The sequence below is a fragment of the Schistocerca americana genome, chromosome 4, assembly GCF_021461395.2.
Source record: "Schistocerca americana isolate TAMUIC-IGC-003095 chromosome 4, iqSchAmer2.1, whole genome shotgun sequence".
NCBI classification, from domain to species: Eukaryota; Metazoa; Arthropoda; class Insecta; order Orthoptera; family Acrididae; genus Schistocerca; species Schistocerca americana.
Window position 1 is genome coordinate 441,651,445 of NC_060122.1, and position 21,056 is coordinate 441,672,500.

Genomic DNA, 21,056 nt, shown 5'->3' on the forward strand with positions numbered 1-21,056 from the left:
GATCAGATTAGATTTACATTCATTCCAATTGACCTGTAGTGATGAGGTCCTCTAGGATGTGAACATGTCACAAGAACAACACACATGACAAATATTTACAACTCAAATAAATAAACTTATCTATATAATATGAGTAGGAGTTGTCCACCAATAAGTCCTTTAGGCCTCTCTTAAACTGAATTTCATTGGTTGCTAAGCTTTTTATGGCTGCTGGCAAGTTATAAATGTGTGTTCCTGAATAATGCACACCTTTTTTTACAAGACTAACTGACTTTAAATCCTTGTGAAGATTATTCTTATTTCTAGTATTGATCCCATAAATTAAGCTTTTGGTTTGAAAAAATGATATATTTTTAATGACAAATTTCATTAAGGAATAAATGTATTGGGAAGCAGTAGTTAGTATCCCTAGTTCCCTAAACAGGCTTCTGCAGAATGTTCTTGAGTTCACACCACATAAAACTCTTACTGCACGTTTTTGTGCCTGGAAAACTATAGCTTGGCTTGATGAATTACCCCAGAAAAGAATCCCATATGACATTATGGAATGAAAGTAAGCATAGTATGCCAGCTTTTTCATTTTTATATCCCCTATGTCTGACACAATTCGCATTGCAGATAGAGATTTGTTGAAACACTTCAGCATTTTTGTGATGTGCTCCTCCCACTTGAATTTATTATCAAGCTGTAATCCCAAGAATTTAACACTGTCCACTTCTTCTATATGCTTGTCATCATATGTTAGGCATATACTCGTTGGACACCCTTACAAGTTCTGAACTGCACGTAGTGTTTTTTTTTTTTTTTTTTTTTTTTTTTTTTTTTTTTTTTTTTTCCAAAGTTTAGTGACAAAGAATTGGCTAGGAACCAGTGATTAATGTTCACAAATATTGTATTAGCTGACTTTTCTAAGACTACACTTGATTTGCTATTTATTGCAATGTTTATATCATCGCAAACAAAACGAACTTGGCTTATGGTAACGTTACTGGTGAAAGGTCATTGATATACACAAGAAAAAGGGCCCTAAAATTGAACCTTGTGGGACCCCACATGTAATTAGTTCCCAGCTGGATGATGCCTGATAGCTTGATACATGTCTCTTTCCTAATAACACCCTTTGTTTCCTGCCAGAGATACAAGATTTGAACCGTTTTGCAGCATTTCCTGTTACCCTATAATATTCTAATTTACTTAAAAGCATATTGATTCATAGTAAAATGCCTTTGACAGATCACAAAATATACGAGTTGCTTGCAATTTTTTGTCTAGTGAATTTAGCACATTTTCACTGTAAGTATAGGTAGTCTTCTCAATATCAGAACCCTTAAGAAATCCGAACTGTGGCCTTGACAGTATGATATTTGAGATAAGATGGTTACAAAGTCAATTGTACATTACTTTTTCTAAAATTTTTGAGAATGCTGGCAAAAGTGAAATTGGACTGAAATTTGATGCTATTTCTTTATCTCCCTTCTTAAACAGTGGCTTAACTTCAGCATATTTCAACCATTCAGGAAATATTCCACTGATAAACAACTGGTTACACAGATAGCTTAGTGTATAAAACCATAACCATTCAAAGGATTGATAAGTTTTACAGTTACGAGGAAAAGTATACTATCACTTAACACAGAAAAGCTGTATTTTCTCCTGGGAAAAAGTGTCTTTTTAACCGGGAAAAATCTGGGAATTTTTGTTCCTTGTCCGCGTGTACACCCTGAATGTACATTAAAATATCTGCGCATGTTCTGTGCTCGGATTTGGTTATCATAAATGCCTGTTCTGCTTTAGGTTACAGAGACATGCTTCAGTATTGAAGGTATCTCCCCTCTTTTAAACAGAGAGCTGTAAGTCTTAAATACAAATGCTAGATCAGTCCTCAACGTGAGCATTTCTGTTTCTCAAGCTGAATGGACTGTGTTGAAACTAGTACAATTTAGCCAAACAGTCTGTGTGTACTCTTAACTCTAGAAAGGACTAGTTCGAAAGGTAGCAAAATTCTGTGTCATGTTTATGTGCCTTTAGATGACTCTGCTACTTGGTGGGTGATATTTACTGCTAAATTACATCACACAAGGACTTTCCATCGACAGGCTTAATGTTTTTGCATTTTTACTAACTTGTTTTGTTTTTTACATGTGTAAGCATTGCTTTAATGCAATAAATGTTGGATAAAAGTATGGTTCAGCTGACTATCATAACATGATACAACTTAAATTTTTGTTTAGTCCTGCTTTCCTGCCGCACCTTGAAGGCTGTTTTGAAGAGGTTTACAAGCTGCTAAATTACCCTCAAGATGATATCCGCAAAGCAGCGATTGAAACACTTTCACAGTTCTGCATCAACTTCTCAAAGATAGATACACCAGCAGGAAAAGCAGGTACTGCTACCATTGGTAAACCAATCTGTGTTTCGAATGTCACTTGTATTTGATTCACTTACGTCATTATCAAATTCAAATTAGAGTAATAATATTATGTATACAGTACCTTCATATTTTGTACAGTTGCATGAAATAAAATCACTTCATATCCATTAAGTGAGAACAAGAAGAAAATTATGATTGATTTAAATTTAACTTTTAGTTTTTTAAAGGTCTTAACATAATTTGTTATGGAATTGTTTCAGCTTTGATGAAAGCATTATCCATGTTCGTTCCTAAGTGTGCTGAACTGATTCGCATGGATGAAGAAAGGGAAGTAGTAACAACTGCCCTCGAAGCGTATACTGAGTTATTGAAGGAAGTAAAGCACCCTGTTCTGGAAGGGGAAGGGCATAAAGATGCCATAATTAATTGCATACAGGATGTTATGACTTTCAAGGTTGGTTATTTACATTGTATATCTGAAAAATTTTGGATCCATTAACAAGTTTGTATGTGTACAAATTTTCCAGATTTCAGTCCTAGTAGTTCTTACTGTCACAAAGCACTTCCTCATGTAGCTTACTGCCTGTTGGTGAAATAGGCATTCTAGCTGAAATTTCTGTTCATGAAAAGTATGAAGCGTTCCCTAACCCATTCAAGACTGTCAATCACTTGATGGCGTAAATAAAACCTATGTCACAGCATTCCATTTGCATAATAAAGAGGCCCACACAACACATTTTTTGATCGACATCATAATTTCTCAAAAATGCTTACCTGAATTTCTAGGTGTCACTTTCACTCACATTCTCATTTAAACAGCACTGTATGAAACTGTCAAAGAAACCTTGCACAATAGTAAAGCTTCTCCACAAAATAACTGGAAAAAATTGTGGAGCAAATACGCACATGCTATTCACTGCTCCAATTTAATGTGTGCTTGACTGCTGAATACTGTGCCCCTGCGTGGGGAAAAAAGCACATGTACAACCAAGACACACATTTCTGAATAAGACCATGAAGATGTTACTGCCACTGTCACACACACACACACACACACACACACACACACTGCTTTTGCCTGCTGCATCCGGTTTTATTCCTCCACATCTCAGACGATCTGCCAAGGTGCAAGTTCTTAAGTAGACAGTTCCAGAAAAACTCATTTTTAAGTAGCACTTACCAGAATCCACCAGGTGTACACTGAAGGTACACAAGATAGTTTGGGCTGATTTTCAGGTCACAGAAATTTTTGACTTCACCAAGGAGTGTTATGAACACTGAAATGAACATCCCTCCCAGAACATTCATCCAATTCAAAATCCAGTGATGCTCTCAAACAGTGAAGACTTATCTGCATTTGAGTGGCACGAGGAGGGTGTGGCCACATCTTAAATAAAATGGTTATAAAAGTGCTGCATCTGACTGGTGCAGAGCAATAGAAAAGGTGTTATAAAGAGCTTCCCACTCTATTGTTTTAAAGTTGGTTTGAAAGATTTGAATGAAGTGACAGTGTCATTTAAATTAATTGTGCATATGTATGCATATCTTAAGTTATAATTTTTTACAGCATACATTTTGCGTGCCTCTTTCCAATGCTGTCAGTTGCTAATTTTGTTTCCTTGCTGTTACCTGAAAGTAGTGGTTATTATAGTTGAGAACAAGGTCAAAGTAGGAATAAAATGTTTTCTAACTTACTCAGTAAATCACCGCTCTTAGTAAGTATTGAGAGCTGATACTCTTATTTAAGTGTTTATCTGAGCACCAATTTCTTTTTGGTGAATATCTGTCAAATGTATGTAAATTGCTAAGTTCTGTGTGGAATATTTTAAACTCCTTGGGCGAGCTTGACAAATATGTAAAGCCTGTGATACACAGCTGTATGTGCATAGTGAGGAGCATTTACTCACAGTGGCTGTGTGTAGCAAACTCGTGACATTTCAGACTAAAAGTATGGAATGTTAAGCTGCACTGAGAGAATTCCTTAAACTACTTGAACAGTTGCATCTTGGGAATTCTGTGTAGTGTGGACATTTGTATTTCAGCTGTTGAGATTTATTAGTACTGATCTTTAGAAACTTAAGCTATCAACTTTAAATAAATATTATGGAATGGAGGTAATGTCAAGATATATTTGGATTAAAAATGATTATGGTTGGCATTATTCCTAGAATTCCTGAGCAATTTTTTAAATCTTACAAATCCGTCAACTTTTGCACTTGCAAGCAAAGAACTCATTTTTTGGATAATGAGTCCAGCAATATTTTATGGAAAGAGGAGTGGTGTTATCGCTCATGGGGTTGTTGGAGAGTGACGACGGTCGCATGAGTGCCTCTTCTAGTTCTATCACTAAGGAAGGGGAACCAATTGGATAAGAAGGCCAAAAAAGGCTTGAAGCTCATCATTCATAAATTATTCTTTTCCACAGAGTTCATGGGAGTAGTGGATCTTTTAGTCACCAATTGCATTATAGAGAATCAACATCAGATAGTGCTATAACTTCTATCAGCTATTTATCCACTTCATTTATATGGTGGTGGTAAATCCAAGGCTATTGCACAAACTCTCAGGTTACCAAAAAATAATCAGAACCTGCTTTGTCAGTTCAAAGCTGAAGTAGCTGATGTCCTGTGCAAGATGAAAAAGGATGTAAATGGAAGAAAGAGGGAAGACCTTAAAGGGTAGATACTGAATACGCAAAGAAGTAGAAAATATAGCATGCATCAAAGCCAGTTCCCCAAAAGGTTCATGAGAACAATGTTGGACATTGGCCATTTGTGTTTGTGAAGAGAGGTATATGCAAGGTGTCAAACGGCAGAGGAAGTCCATCAATTATTCACCAGACTTGTAATATTAATTTGTGCATAGAGAAGAAAAGGAACTGTTTTCTGGATTTTTTTTATAAAGAATAAAAATTATGAAGATAAAAAGTTTCAAATCCTTAAAAATTTCATATCAGAAAAGTATAGTGTCATTATTCACAAGCCAGAATACAAATTATCTGTATCCTTAAATGCCTAAGTAGTAAACACACAACACTACAAAATATATAAAAATGACTAAATGTACAGGGTGTTTCAAAATGAACATACCAGTTTTAAGGCATTGTAGCATTTATTACATTCAACTTAAAATTGTAAATACACCAAATGAAAGAGCAACTCAAACAGTTTTGTTTGTGTACCTGTGCACAGTGGGAAGAGTAAGGAATGACAAACAGTGACTGAAAAATGTGTTGACCGAGTGAGTCTTTCACACTTAGCCCCCAAGAAATATCCCTGTGGAAAGTTTATGGGCCTTTCTTTTTCAGTGAATCAGCTGCTACTGATGTTTCTTATCTTGGTGTGCTACAACTATGGCCCATGCCTCAATGGGAAGAAGCTGAAAAACACTCATTTATTTGGGAACAAGAAGGTGTGCCGCCTCACTGGCATACCTAAGTACATGACTCGTTAAACAACGTTGTATTCAGCCAGTGGATTGAGCACAAGGGTCCAGTTGACACATGCATTTTATGCATGACCTCCATGTTCACACGTGATGTGACGTGATCATGTGTATGTGCCTCGGATACCAGCTGATCTATCCGACTTTCGAAACAGTGTTGTTGCATTGATCAACGTTTCGGTATAACTCGCATATTGACTTGATGTGTGATCGGTGTTCACACTGAATAATTGTAAGAAAAACTGTTTCCGTTTCTCTTTCTCTCTCTCTCACACACACACACACACACACACACACACACACACACACACACACACACACAGTATAACCCCACTTCTATGGTTTCGGTACTGTCAAATTTCCTATGTCCCAAATGTTTCCGTTTCTCTTTCTCTCTCTCTCACACACACACACACACACACACACACACACACACACAGTATAACCCCACTTCTATGGTTTCGGTACTGTCAAATTTCCTATGTCCCAAATGTTAATTCATACCTTACTTTGTGTTGCCTTGTTTATAATTTTCCCGAAATTTATGTCCCAAATGTTAATTCATACCTTATTTTGTGTTGCCTTGTTTATAATTTTCCCGAAATTTATGCTTTATGAAAAAATGTTCATGGAGAAAAATTGACGTAAAGTGGCGCTGGCATGGCGTTGGCCATCAAGTAGTGTTTACAAATATTACATGGTCAAATTTCTCAAATCAGCGTGCTCCACTCAGCAGATCTGAAGTGGTAAATTTGTAAAAATCCGAACAGTTCTTGCCGCGTCTTCTGCTTCTGTGAAGCTCATCTCGGCATGGTGGCTGATGGTAGTAACTAGGAACTTTTGAATAGAGAGATAATGACCAATCGCAACCCTTTCCAAACTGTCTGTATTGTGCATGCAGAGCTTTGTGATTGTTTTGATCGTCAATTGACCACTTGTAGTGCTAGTTGAATCTTCACTGGCTTTGAATTGTTTTTTCATGCTTAGCCAGACTCATTTTGAGAATTTCTCATTACCAGTGGCAATATTTACATATGTATTTTTTGTGATGTTTCACAGACAAACAGTGAGAGTGGTAGTTGCATATGTGCAGTTTTCTAAATAATTGAGGAGCCTTAGTACCTGATAACCTCAAAAAGAATACTGCAGTACAAGAGACAAAAACAACACAGATGCAAACACTACACAAAATACTTTCTTAAATATTTGCAGTTAACAAGAAAAGTGTCTTGAAATATGCTGTGGTAAACATGAAAAAATACATAATTGATGCAGTATTTCATTATTTAAATAATGAATTACAGCTGCAGTCTTTCCGAAAATGTCGATTATGATGTATAAAATTGAGTCAAATGTTTCTACTTTCCATACAGTTACCAGTTCTGGTTACACCAACTGTTTTTATTAGATAATAAACAGGTCTCCGACAAATATTTTGATGCCTGTTATGTACAAATATCATACATAAAGTGCGAAAATGCAAAAGGGGATCCTATGTGTATCTTTTATCACTTAAAATGTTTTGGATTTCACTGTATAGTATTTAGAATTCTTTATCTTTACTGCTTCATAATTCTGTTCATAGAAGTTTAACTTTGATCAGTTACTGTTCCAGGTTATCAATTCTCATTCTTGAAGTTGCATAGATCAGTGTACTTCATCCCTTTTCTGAATAGTTCTAAAATCTTTTATAGGTCACACAGATGATCTGTAAAAATCACAGTATCATTAGAAATCTTATTTGATCTACATTATATTAGATATATTTGTTCTGTAGACCCATAGCAAAGAGACCATACAGGTTGTAAAACATACCGTAAAATAGTAATGTGCCATACATACTTAAAAAAGAGATCAGCTATTATTCCTTCAAGATATTGTAAGGTAAATGATCCTCATAGTTCTTAATTACTGTAAAGAAGGCAAGTCAAGTGGCCGACAGGCACAATTAAGACACTTAAAAAAAGCTTTCGGCCACAGTCTTCATCAGTAAAACACACACACACACACACACACACACACACACACACACACACACACGCGTTACGTGCATGAAGAGAGAGAGAGTGTGTGTGTGTGTGGGGGGGGGGGGGGGGGTGTACTGATGAAGGCTGTGGCTGTAAGCTTTATGTAAGTTTGTTTTAATTGTGCAAGTCTGCAACTTTACATGTGTTCTTTACCATAAGTAACAATCTGTCTTTACCACAATGTTGATACTCCTACCTGAAGATTCCATTGTTTGATCATCATATTTGTGGCCTGAGTAAAAAATAAATCTGGAAAACCTTTTCACTTAAGAGATGCAAGTGATTCTTCTTAGGCTAATATAGGCACATGCTAGACAGAAAATCTGTTTAAAACATAGATTTACATTAATCACATTACTCCACTGAAGATGTGCAGAAGGCAGATTATGCAGAACACAGTATTTGGTACTTTTAAGAATATATATGCTTCAATCACAGCAGTTATCCCAATCATCACTGAGCAGTCTCCTTAATGCATGTTTTACAGTTGGTGCAAATAAATCTGAATTCTTTGTGCCTCTCCATGTTAACTTTTTTAATTTTTCCATTACAATTTGGACTGTAGTTAAGATGTTTTGTTTTAGATTTTATGTAACTTGCAATGCTTTTGAGAGATCCTCTGTACCATGATTCACTTGGTCATTGAAGACTCAATATGTATAGTGTAATAATGTAATCTTCACGTCTCATTTTGACTTGTATCATGTAATGTATTTTAACCTATTACCAATTGGTGGAAAGTCTTGTTTGAACCCTACTGGTTCTGTTGGGTTGTTCAATTCTGGATTATTTTATGAATGTCAATGTAAAACCATGATTTCATAGTGATGCACTATGTAGGATATTTTTGTCCGATTTATGTTGGTATCCAGGATGGGAACAACAAAGAGGATGGGCAACTGCTCGCCTATTAAGGAACAACTGTTAAGAAACTACACATGGAGATGAAAATAATGCACTATCTGTAGTGGTTGTATGCTTTTAGTGGCTGTTGTATATACATCTCACACAACAGTTGTGCAAATGCACATGCTTAATATGTATTAAACATACATTCTGTGTTGCTGTTGTTGCATTTTGAATGTCTTTTGAAACACTTTTGTTTTATGCAGACGGAATGTCAGGATAAAGATGACGACGATACAAATATAGCAGATGACGAGCCAGATGCAGAACAAGATGAACTGCTGCTGGAGTGTGCTGGTGATGTTTTGCCAGCATTAGCAAAAGCTATGGATCAGGAAACATTTGCACAATATTATGGTATGCTGATGCCACTTTTCCTGAAAAACACAGTAAGTTCAGTTTATATGAGACTCGGATAAAAAATTTGCTTTATTGAGTTATGGTAATCATATTTTAAGTGACCAATAATTACTCCTGTATCCTAATTCTGAAAAGTGCTTAATTTTGAAGGGATAGTGTTTTATATTGAGTGCTGCATTTAGTATGTAACTTACAAACTGATGAGTCAAAACATTGACTACCAGCTTAAGTTTGTCTGTCAGTCTTTGGAATGAAATATCACTGATCCTGCATTTCGAGAATCTTACAGTTTGTTGGCAGGTTTTTGGAGGTAAGTGGCATTAAATGCCTATGCACAGGTCATGTAATTCACATAAATAACAGGTCACTGATTTGCATGTGCGGCAGTGGCGACCCAGGTGGGTTCCATAGGATGTACATTAGCCGAATTTGGCTGCTGAGACAACCTGAGTTCACTGTATTTCTTCTCAATCCACTGTAGCGTGGTTCTGGCTCCGGGACATAGACCGTTATATTACTGAAAGAGGACATTGCTGTCAAGGAAGACATCAAGCATGAAGGCATGCAGGTGGTTCACAGCTGTCAACATGTCTTCGATTACTACCACAAGCCCCATGCAAGTGCAGGAGAATCTCTCTCATAGCATAATACTCCTCCCACCAGCCTGCATCTGTAGGGCGCTGCATGTTTCAAGCTGCTGTTCAACTTGATACAGCATTTGTGGAGACGACCAGTGACCTAGTGTCACAAAAACATGATTCACCCAAAGATCCACCATATTTCCAATGATAGATGGTCAAATCCCCATGGTCGTGCACCCATACAATAGTAATTACCAAAGTCATTGGGTCAACATGTGAAAATGTAGGGGGTGGTCTGTTGTGGAGCTCCATGTTCAGTGATGTACGATGAACAGTATACTATGAAACAGTTATGCTCTTTTGGCAGGGAGACAGCACAGATCACTATCTATCCTACTTTGCAGAGCAGACAAGCCTCCGAACCCCATGGTCATGGACATCCAGCCATTTAATGCCTACTGGTAGTTTCACTGTCATACCTCTTTCCATAGATGCTCACAACAGTAGCACGTGAACATTCGATCAGCTTCACTGTTTCCAAGATACTCACTCACAAGCTCTGCTTAATAATAATCTGTCCTGTGTCAGTCACTTACCTCAATGTACCTCCCCAATTGCAGCCCATATCTTAGTTAGGGTGATCTGCCATCCATGCCTGTTCTGCTTACGTATTTTTGTTACTGCGTCGTGTGCCTGCAGTGGACATAATGTTTTGGCTTGTCAGTGAATGTTAATATAGGCTAGGATTGTATGTGCTAATGAATTGTAATAGTGTACTAGGTTGGTATGTAAACCCCTTAGTGTGGGGTAAGCATACTTGAGTACTTTGACTGGGCAATTTTTTTTTTTTCCAGTAATTATCATTTTCTGTTTAGTATAATAGGCAATTGGATGCGAAAAAGTTAAGATTGACCAAAGTAGCATCTCACTTGAATACTGTACGTAGGATAATGGCTGATAGCAACTAAATACCCCCCACTAAAAATATTAAGTGGAAATTTTTCCATTAATTTGTGCTTGTCATTTATTACTAAAACACTTTTGGCTTTTGCGAGGATACTGTGCATGTCCATTGGTGGGATTGCAAGGCCTTTGCTCCTGTCAGGTTTGAAATTATTTAAATACTTGTAGAAATATGCTATAGACTCTGTCTAGTTTGTGTTCGTGTCGCATCCAAATAGCCTTTTTTGTTTGTCCACAAATTTTTTTTTCATAAGATAGGATCCATCTTCTTAAAACATTCTATCTAATTTTAAGAACTAACCCAATTTGAAACTCGGCTGTTGTTTGTTCGTGCTTGAGCCACATCATAAGCAATAATTCAAAATAATTTCAAAACATACTTGTAAAACATGCTCCATGGCTCTAATGCATTTGAACAAATTCATTTTACCACCATAAGCTTCATTGTTACTTTAGTTCAGTAAGAAGTACCATGTTTATGTTGACCTATGTAAAGCACACCACCACAAGAAAAAGTGGTAGTGTAACATTTTTCTTGATTAGTCATACCTAATGTGCCACATAAAATATTTGACCATTGCAAGTTTCGTTTCATCTTCTCGTGACGGAATGCTTGTATATTGGATTATATAAGAGGATTGAAAAATTTGGTAATTAAATATTAATTTTTTGCAAAACAAAAATTTCTGGCAGCATTTAGTCCAGTAGTATTCCAATGATACATTGTATTGGAAAATAAATTTATTCTTCGAGCTGCGTAATACTCATGTACACCATTGATATCTTTATTCAAATGGCCTTTCTTCTCCCAAAACATTTTTAAGGCCACAGGACAATCACATGAGCCAAACTATTTCATAATATTTCTTAAACACTTTTGCAGCGACAACTCTTGATGTGAAGCATGCATGTTGTCCTACTGCAGTAGCATTTTAAGCTTGTTCATATTTTCAATCCAATTAGTTGCTTGCTCTGCTAAAGTATTGCTTTATGGTATGGTATCTTTACCAAATAGTACTTACGGAGAACATCAAAGAAGGGCAGCTTGTTTCATCTTCCAAAATGGGTGGGGGGAGGGGGGGGGCCTTGAGTCATGGATGTGAATGCGATATGTCTGCTGCAGTTCGCAGTTATTAAAGCAAAGTTTTCTTTCACAAAATGTCCATCAACTTCCTCCTCTGAATGCAAAAATATTTTGTTGATTGCCAGCTACGTGGGGAGAAATGACCACTCTAATAAAATGACAGAAATCAGAGCTCACATGGAAAGATTTAGGTGATCAGATTACCCACATGGTATTACAGTGGAACGATTGAGAAATATTCAGTGATTCTGTGAATCCTCCACCAAGCTCTTAGATGTGAGTTGCAGAGTGGTGATGTAGATCTAGATGATGGCCATTCCAACATTTGTGACACCTTAAATCACAACAAAATGTGCAAGTTTTCTATTTACAAAATAGCTCCTCCTCCTTCAGTGCTGTAATTCACTGGGGATATCATGCATATATCACTTAATAAACACCTTCCTTCAGATACGTATTACGTAAATGATTCAGTGTCGATCAATGGAGGCCTTGTACATTAATGCATCTTCTGGGGTGGAGAGCTCATGTAGAAATCTGCCTTGAAATTGCTAGTCAGTCTGACAAGGCTTTGTACTTGTTTTATTTCTCTAATTGTAAATAAGCATTTATGTGTGATTTAGATGTATCAGCTGTAGAAATTTCAGTTTCTTGGCACAGTTCAGTCAAGTATTCTACTTCAATAAAAATTTTCTGGGTTTGTGACCACATTGCCAATAATATAAGCTACCGACATTTCGGTCCTTAGTGCAAGTGACATCCTTTAGGCTGTTTGTGTTTACTCCTGAATGAGAAAACTTTCTTATATACCTGCAGACATGGCTGTTATCTAATTCTGATAGGCTGTTTAGGATGAAGGGGAAGGATGTTAGAAGTCTTTATTTGTGTTTTTATTGTTTCTCTTCGTTGGTGGAAACACGACATCTTGATTGGTGTTTGCATTACTGCTTGTGATTGGTGGAAATCACCAAATGGAAAACCAGGCGGCAGCTGTGACGTGGCGTGGTTTTCCTGCTTTCTAGTGCCATCCGAGGCGCACCTGTACTCTATGTACCTGGGGCCACTGGGGTCTCCCATGCACCTGTATGTGTTGGTTCACGTGAGCTATCACCACGTAATGCTGTTATTGCTGGCAGCCAAGACGACTGAAGTCAGTACCCGTCTTCTCTGTTCATGTTGGCCAGTCGCTTGACTATTTCTATTACCTCTCTAATCTTCCTCCTGAAAGTAAGAGGCCGTTTTGCCAGTACACATGCTTCACTAAAATCAGTCTGTTTGCCACACTCTTCTTGGTCTTCTACCACCACTGACTTGATGTGCTGTCCCAGTCGGAATTTTATTGAATGTGACGATGGCCGCAGAAGCTTAATTTTATTTATTTATTTATTTATTTATTTATTTATTTACATTTTATGGCCTTCATTAGACCACTCAAGCCAACTTTATACAAAGAATTTTTCAGTTTTCTGTCAGCCCAATACTACTACTCTCAGATCTCCTCCTTCTTTCTTCATCAGAAATCACCCTTTCTATTCTCTGTTTGTTGATTCTTGTTTGCTGTCTGGTTTGTTTGTCTGTGAGTTTCCTGATTTTGTTAGTTTTGTTTCTTAGGTCTTCCAATGTAATCTGTAGCTCATAGCTTAAGTTTATAAAGTACTCTCCTGTTCATTAGCACACAGGACTACCATTTGGGATGATGGCAGTTCAAACCCCATCTAGTCATCCAGATTTAAGTTTTCTGTTGCTTCCTTAGATTGCTGTAGGCAAATGCCAGGATGGTTCCATTCAAGCTGCAGTTAACACTTACTCTCTCCCTCTTGCAAATGTATGAAAATCCCTTCTGAAAATCTTGATTTAAATTTTCCATTGTTTCTCAAAATTGTTAGAGGTAGGACAATGTACTCTAAAATAGAGCTGTAAGCAGTCTCTGTCCCCTCCCCCCTCCCTTTCCAGTTAAGCTAATGTCACATTTTGAATGATGTACACTGAAGCTCCAAAGAAACTGGTATAGTCATGCATATTCAAATATAGATAAATGTAAACAGGCAAAATATGGAGCTGCTGTTGGCAATGGCTATATAAGACAAGAAGTGTCTGGCACAGTTGTAATATCGGTTGGTTATTACTGCTACAATGGCAGGATATCAAGATTTAAGTGAGTTTGAATATGGAATTCGTCTGTGCATGAGCAACGGGACACAGCGTCTCCAAGGTAGTGAGGAAGTGGGGATTTTCCCTTACGACCATTTCAAGAGTGTACCGTAAACATCAGGAATCTGGTAAAACATAACATCTCCGACATCGCTGCAGCCGGGAAAAAAGATACTGCAAGAACTCGAGGGATTGAAGAGAATCGTTCAACATGACAGAAGTGCAACCCTTCCAAAAATTGACGCAGGTTTCAATGCTGGGCCATCAACAAGTGTTAGCATGCGAACCATTCAGCGAAACATCATCGATATGGGCTTTGGAGGCAAAACCTCACTCGTGTACCTTTGATGACTGCATGACACAAAGCTTTACGCCTTGCCTGGGCCTTAAACACCAGCATTGGACTGTTGCCGACTGGAAACTTGTTGCCTGATTGGATGAGTCTAGTTTCAAATTCTATTGAGTGGGTGGACATGCGTGGTTATGGAGACAACCTCATGAATCCAAGGACTCTGCGTGTCAGCAGGGGACTAGGGACTATTCGAGCTGATGGAAGCTCTGTAATGGTGTGGGGTGTGTGCAATTGGAGTGAATTACTACAGTGGCTCCAGGAATACTCTTCTGAGTTTAAACACTTCCACTGGGCACCAAACACTGCAGACATGAACATTATTGTGCATGTCTGGGAAGCCTTGCAATATTCTGTTCAGAAGAGATCTCCATCCTCTTCTACTCTTACAGATTTATGGCAGCCCTGCAGGATTTGTGGTGTCAGTGCCTTCCATCACTACTTCAAACATTAGTAGAGTCCATGCCAAATCCTGTTGTGGCACTTCTGTGTGCTCAGGGGGCCCTACATGATATTAGACAAATTACCAGTTTCTTTTGCTGTTGATAGGAAGTCAAACTCCAACCTATCTTTCCCAGTGCTGCCAGCTATTTAATTTAAACATTCTGCTGCCCAATTTTAAAATACTGCGGTTAACCACTAAAAAATTTTGGTGATTGCAAATGTCTTAAAGAAAGAAAACTATGCATCACAGTAACAGCAATCGTGCGCATGTAAACTTACCAGATTCAATTCACTGTGATTCATGCACACACTTACTATCTGGTACTAAGGTGAGCTCTCATTTCTGCAGGAGATGGTTAAAGTCTAGATTGGGGCTAGTGGCGTACTTGTGTGTTTTGTGCTGCAATGTTTCCGACACTCGCTGTGACTTGACAAGAGTGAAAGGGGCGCATCAGCTGCTGGCTCTATGCAGTCAATGAGAGTGTGGTGGGCAGACAATGTGTTCAGAAGCAAGAGAAATTGAAACATTCTGACAATGTTATCAAAGCAAACTCAGATATTTATTCAGATAAAAACAGCTGTGTTCTCAGGACTCACAGTAATCACAATGTCGGAAATCACAACATATCCGGAAGAAGTAACCAAAAATTTGTGACATCAAAGATATAAATTTTCCAGTTGTGCTATTTGGAGGGGGGGGGGGGGGGTGGTGGTGGTGGTGGTGGTATGTAGTGATACCACAGACAGCAGTGTTAGTAAGAAAAAATGTAGAAAAGAAATGGCCCAAAAATTAATGTAAATCATTTCTCTTCATTTGTTTTGTATCTCTTTGTATTATCAAAATGTAGACAATCAATAAATGGCATTTAGAATAGGACAAGGTTAAGTTTATTGGCAGGTACTTTTTCAGTAAAAGTTTTCGATTTTGGAATATGTTAAAAATGAATTTTTCTCTAAGCCCGTTGGAAAAAAAGAGCCTCCTTTGTAATTGGGGTCATGTTAACTCTGGTAAATATGGTATTTAGTGTCAAAAAGACCCATGTATTCCTATTACATGCTTTAAAATACAGGACATTCCAAAGTGACAAAAACACACAATATTTTTTCAATTTTGTACCACTGCATGTGCTCCATAAGGAAAATGTTGCTTCCTAAAGTGCTGCAGTTTTACAAAGTGAATGCTAACAATTTCAGATATTTCCCACATTTACATGTCCATAAATACTATTCAAAATATTGTTTGTTTTTCCTGAATATTTATATTTGTAATTTGATTGTGCAGCATATTACCTTCATAGATTCTCATGCATCCATAATTTGAAAATTGTTAATCCTCTTGATAGTGTGGATTTTTTTATTTTATAGAGAGAATACTCAATGCTACTCTGATATGGATGTAATATTTATTTCACAGAGGAAAAGATGTTCAGCTTCACAACGTTCATTCTCAGTTGGTACTTTGGCAGAATGCTTGCCCGAATTAGGACCATACACCAAAGAGTTCGCACCACAGCTATTACCAGTGTTCTTACAGCTTACAGAAGATGAAAGTGAGGAAGTGCGCAACAATGCAATCTTTGGAGTAGGTGTGCTGTGCCAATTTGGAAAGGAAGCTCTCTTTTCGTATCCTTTGAATTTATTTCTTTGGTTATTTTTCATTTTTAACTGTTGTGTGAAACTGAATGCAGAAGGGTAAGTATCTGAGAATCACGGGATATTTATTACAATGTACAGATGCTCCTCCTCAAAAGAAATCTGCACTTTGTTATTATTTATGTGCTCTAAAACTGTATGACAGAAAACTAAATGACTCCCTAACACCCTTCTACCTCTTAGTGGTTTTTATTCCAGACAAAGGAAAGTCCAGGTTGGAATATCAACAATTACAAAAAGGGTAGATTGCTAGTCACCGTAAAGATAACACATTGAGTTGCACATAAGACACAACAAAAAGATTGTTACACGCTAAGCTTCTGGCCAAAGATGCCTTCAGAAAAGAAAGGAAAACACACATTCACCCAACCAGATACACCTCATCACACGACCGCTACCTCTCGATGAAGAATGCTGTGGCCAAAGCTTTGTAACATTCTTTATGTTGCGCTTGTCTGTAACTCGGTGTGTCCTTAGAGTGAGTAGCAGTCTACCATTTTCATAATTGTTGTGATTGTATTTCTTTGCATGTTTACAAAATTATAGGATGAATAGGGTGTTGTGCCTTTTCATGAGAAATAATTCTCTTTGACAGTTACATTGCTGTACTTTGTTCTGTGATAACAATTAAGGACTTTTGTATGAGACTTGGACCATTCATTAGGTATTCAACTGAACAGGTCAAAAAGTATTGCACTCTGAAGCATTGTATTGTCTTAGAGATAAAAAAAGGCCCATCATTGAGCTTATCAGCTGGAAAGATCAGTTTGTTTCTGTGAGTCTGAAACAAAAAAAAATTTTGCACAGGCACACTGATGTAATCTTCTGTCGATTCAGCAGCCATTCATTTGAATATTTTTTGTCAAATGTTTGAATGGAGCAGAAAAAAATTCCCTAGAAATCATGCAGTGGAGTTTTAAATTGACAAGTGTGAGAGGTTTAGATGGAAAAGGCTTAATTGCTTGGAAATAATCAGGTTAATTAAGAAAAACTTGATTTGTGGTTTGAGAGAAGTCGAAATATTTTAGGAACAGCTGCTGCTAGCAGTGCTAATGAAATTTCATTGAAGCTTCCCTGCTTTCTGTTGATTTATATACTCTATTGATGATGATGATGATGATGATGATGATGATGATGATGATAAAAATTGAAGCACCTTTGAATGGTACTCCAAATCATGTGCACCAAATGAGGTGCCAATTGACACTTCTAACTCCAACTTCTAACTTACAGTTTACAGTGTTGGAGGAATTTCCTCTTTCTTTCCTGTCTCCAAAATACTTGAAATATTCCGCATATGAGCACATTATAAGCTAAGATAATTCAACATCTTCTTCATAACATTCATCATGTATAGAGATACGCTCTATGAAAAATAGGTATTCTGGAATATCTGCCAATAAAATAAATAATAACGAAGACTTGTCAGTATGTGCGTTGCTGATAATGTTTTGCAATGCAGTGGAAGTTAAAACCAAATAAAAATCCAGTCATAGCATTAAATTTAACTTCCCTTATCAGGACATTAACTGCACTAGAGGGTAACAGCACAAACCTGTCAAAGGGAGGGTGATGTGGAGTGACTTCTCGTTTAAGTTACTTAATACACAAATCAGTTTTTTCTGTTGTACTGTACAGTGGACCAAACATGAGGTGTACACAAATTGACTGTCCCAAACAGTGTGTAAAACTTAAACCAATTTTTTTCCAGCAAGATTGGTCAAATTTTAAAGAGATTTGTCAATGTGCACAAAGCCTTCAGCTGTCATTATTTACCCATTTAGTTTGAAACTTTTGTTTTCTGGAAAAAATACTTCTTAAATACTTTGAATTGGTTGAATACAAGTTCACTGTTGGCAGAAGATGGGTATTGTAGATCAGTCACCAGCCTCACAATGATTTAACCTATTGTAAATATTCAACTATGTTAATAATGTGACAAGAACGGCTTGTACAATGAAAGCGACTCTGTGATGAAATATATCTAATAACAAAGTGAAACTGTTTTTTTTTTTAGAGGACAGTGGAAGAGAGAAGCCATATTGAGTAGGTGCCACAAAAGAGGGGAAAATAGAACTTCCGTACTACTAAAACATTTACTTTCCCATGACTTTAAAATGAAGTTGCTAGCATTTAAATACTGATGGTGGGTAATTTTGAATGGAAGTTACACACCAACAGAAGGAAAATACAGGTTGCTACTTGCCGTAAATATGACAATAGTTAAGTTGCAGGCAGACACAACAAAAAGGCACTTAATCATAAGCTTCCAGCCAAAACTTTCATCAGAAAAGCGTGTGCATGCGAGGTGACCCCGCCCCCCCCCCCCCAACCCACCCCCTCCCCCACAAACACATGCGTGCACATGACCGCCATGAAATACTGAAATATGGTTAATGCAGCAGTGTTTGTGATACATTAATCATAAGAGATCTTTGTACATGTATGCTCTGTCTCTTGAAAGATGAGTGATATACAATCTAAATTTTCTTCATAGTTGTATTCTTTTTTAAAAAGTTTTTTGCATGTCTGTCTTGTGTCCTAATGGCTTCCTTAACAGTAAGTCACTATCAACAAATACTGATGGCTCTGTCAAATGCTGTTGGAAAGGAGAAATACCCATGCACATTAGACAATATTTGTGGTGCCTTGGCTAGGCTTATCATGACTAACATTGAAGGAGTACCAGTTCATCAGGTAACTGTTAGCTAACATAAGATTAAATTTTGGTCATTTGTTGTTGGAGTACCCTATTCTTCATTATTGGATTGTCTGCAATGATTTTAATGTTTAAAAGTTGTGTTATATGACAGAGAAAAGACTGAATCATGTGCAATGATAGGTCATTTTGTAACTTGGTGCCAGATTCGTTTCAAGCAGTTTGAAAAATACTGGCTGTAAAAAAAATCGACTGTTTCTGACTGCTGTAGATGTATCTGGCACTGTATATCTTCTCAAGTACAAAACTGGAAAATACTTTCCCAGATTTCAGCTAACACAGCACAGTGTCTCAGTTGGTGTAAACTAAAGATAAACTGGAAAATATCTTTTCATTAGCAGCTAAACCTCTTGCAGTTCATGTTACACACAACACTTCTGGACTGTTCTTTACTGCCAACTTTAAAATACCAATGACAGTGGCATACTTAAAAACTGCATCAGTTACACAGTAATGAATGCTCAACATAGAAATTTGAACTAAAATTGTTGTTTGTGCTGTTGCCAGGTATTTCCTGTATTTGTGGAGTATTTACCCTTAAGGGAGGATTTTGATGAGAACAAGACAGTGTACGAATGCCTCCTGTACTTGTATCAGCTAGGCCACCCACAGCTGGTGGCACATCTCGGTGCCCTTTTAGCATCAAGTTTTCAAGTCCTACACAAAAAACAGGGCACCACAGGTACTTGAATTTACTGTTGCATGTAATTGTAATGCTAGATATGATTATTTCTCGACTAATATTTTGTTCTTTCCTACAGATACTTTGGATCTAGTCAAAAACTTTGTGCACCAAGTGCACAGAGATTTCCCACAAGAGTTCAATACAACATTAGCTGGTATATCTGCAGAGGTAGTATCCTCTTTGCAAATACCATAAATTAATTGGACTGATCGAAATAACGATGAACATTTTTGTTAGCTTTGCATTGGCGTGATGTTAAATAGAAAGACTGCTCCATGATTTTCGTGTTATTTTGTTCATAGTTTTGTTGGTGTTCCATGTTTCAGTGTTGTAAGAAAAGTTTGCAGTTTGTACTACCCATATTTTGTGGTTTATTGAAGTTATATTCTCCATAAAACTTCCTTTTGTCTGCAAATTGAGACCCAAATCCTAAGAGTTTATTGTTTGAGAGTAGCAGAGAGTGTTCACTAAATGAAATTGGACCATTCAAATTTCATATCAATCTCAGGTGATGGAAAAATAATACATTTGTATGGCAACTGTTAATACTCATTGTTTCATTATGAAGACTGAGATTTCTTGAATATATGTTCACTACCATTGAAAGCAATGAAAATCGGATTTCTCACCATTTTGTGGGTTTGTTATGTGCTAAGGTTCGAAAGAAAATGTTATGTCCAAGAGCATGTAAATTATTGTTATGAGTGGCGACTGGTATAACAACTAGTCTGCATGCCAAATCTTCGCACTGTTTTCAGTGTAAACTATAAATGTTTTTGTGACAGTGAAAACTTACTGTGTATGCTACTAGATTATTTTACAGAACAGGCAGCAAAAATTAATTTTCTGAAGTACTTTCCAATCTGATAAATATATATATCTTCATTTACCACAAGAGGTGCATGTTGTGACCATAAAAGAAAGTTATATTCCATAGCTTTGATATTTTAATTATTTATTTCTTATTCATTATTAGACTTAAATGTTTATATATTTTTAACGATTTTCTATGTTATGATTTAAGATTAGTGCTTGGGATTTACACCCAAAATATAGAAAATGTTGAAAATAAAAGTATTTCTTTAAAAAATCTTGTCATCTATTTATGAAGAGGTTTCCTGTGCTCAGGTCCTTCCTGCTGGTGGACCTTCTGTGTACCACACACTTCTAATATCATTGCATTGGTGCTTCATAATCATTATCCTTTGCATCAATACAGTTCCTACCTCTAAAATTGTTGTAACCAAAATAAAATTGCCTCAGAAATTGGCTGCCAAAGTCCAGCCATAACATACGATGACGTTCAGAAACAATTTGTT

The 21,056-nt window shown here is 37.0% G+C and overlaps 1 protein-coding gene across 1 annotated transcript in view; it reads left to right on the forward strand.

The window, feature by feature from the left end:
- The window catches only part of LOC124612750 (importin-4-like), a 112,830-nt gene extending 92,060 nt beyond the window's left edge, over nt 1-20,770 (forward strand). Inside the window, exons 13-19 of the mRNA XM_047141141.1 lie at nt 2,232-2,383; nt 2,632-2,825; nt 8,955-9,137; nt 16,095-16,303; nt 18,898-19,030; nt 19,560-19,734; nt 19,814-20,770. Coding sequence (XP_046997097.1) covers nt 2,232-2,383; nt 2,632-2,825; nt 8,955-9,137; nt 16,095-16,303; nt 18,898-19,030; nt 19,560-19,734; nt 19,814-19,932 — 1,165 coding nt within the window. The 3' untranslated portion in view covers nt 19,933-20,770. The remainder of the gene's footprint in view (nt 1-2,231; nt 2,384-2,631; nt 2,826-8,954; nt 9,138-16,094; nt 16,304-18,897; nt 19,031-19,559; nt 19,735-19,813) is intronic.
- Nucleotides 20,771-21,056: the final 286 nt, after the last annotated feature.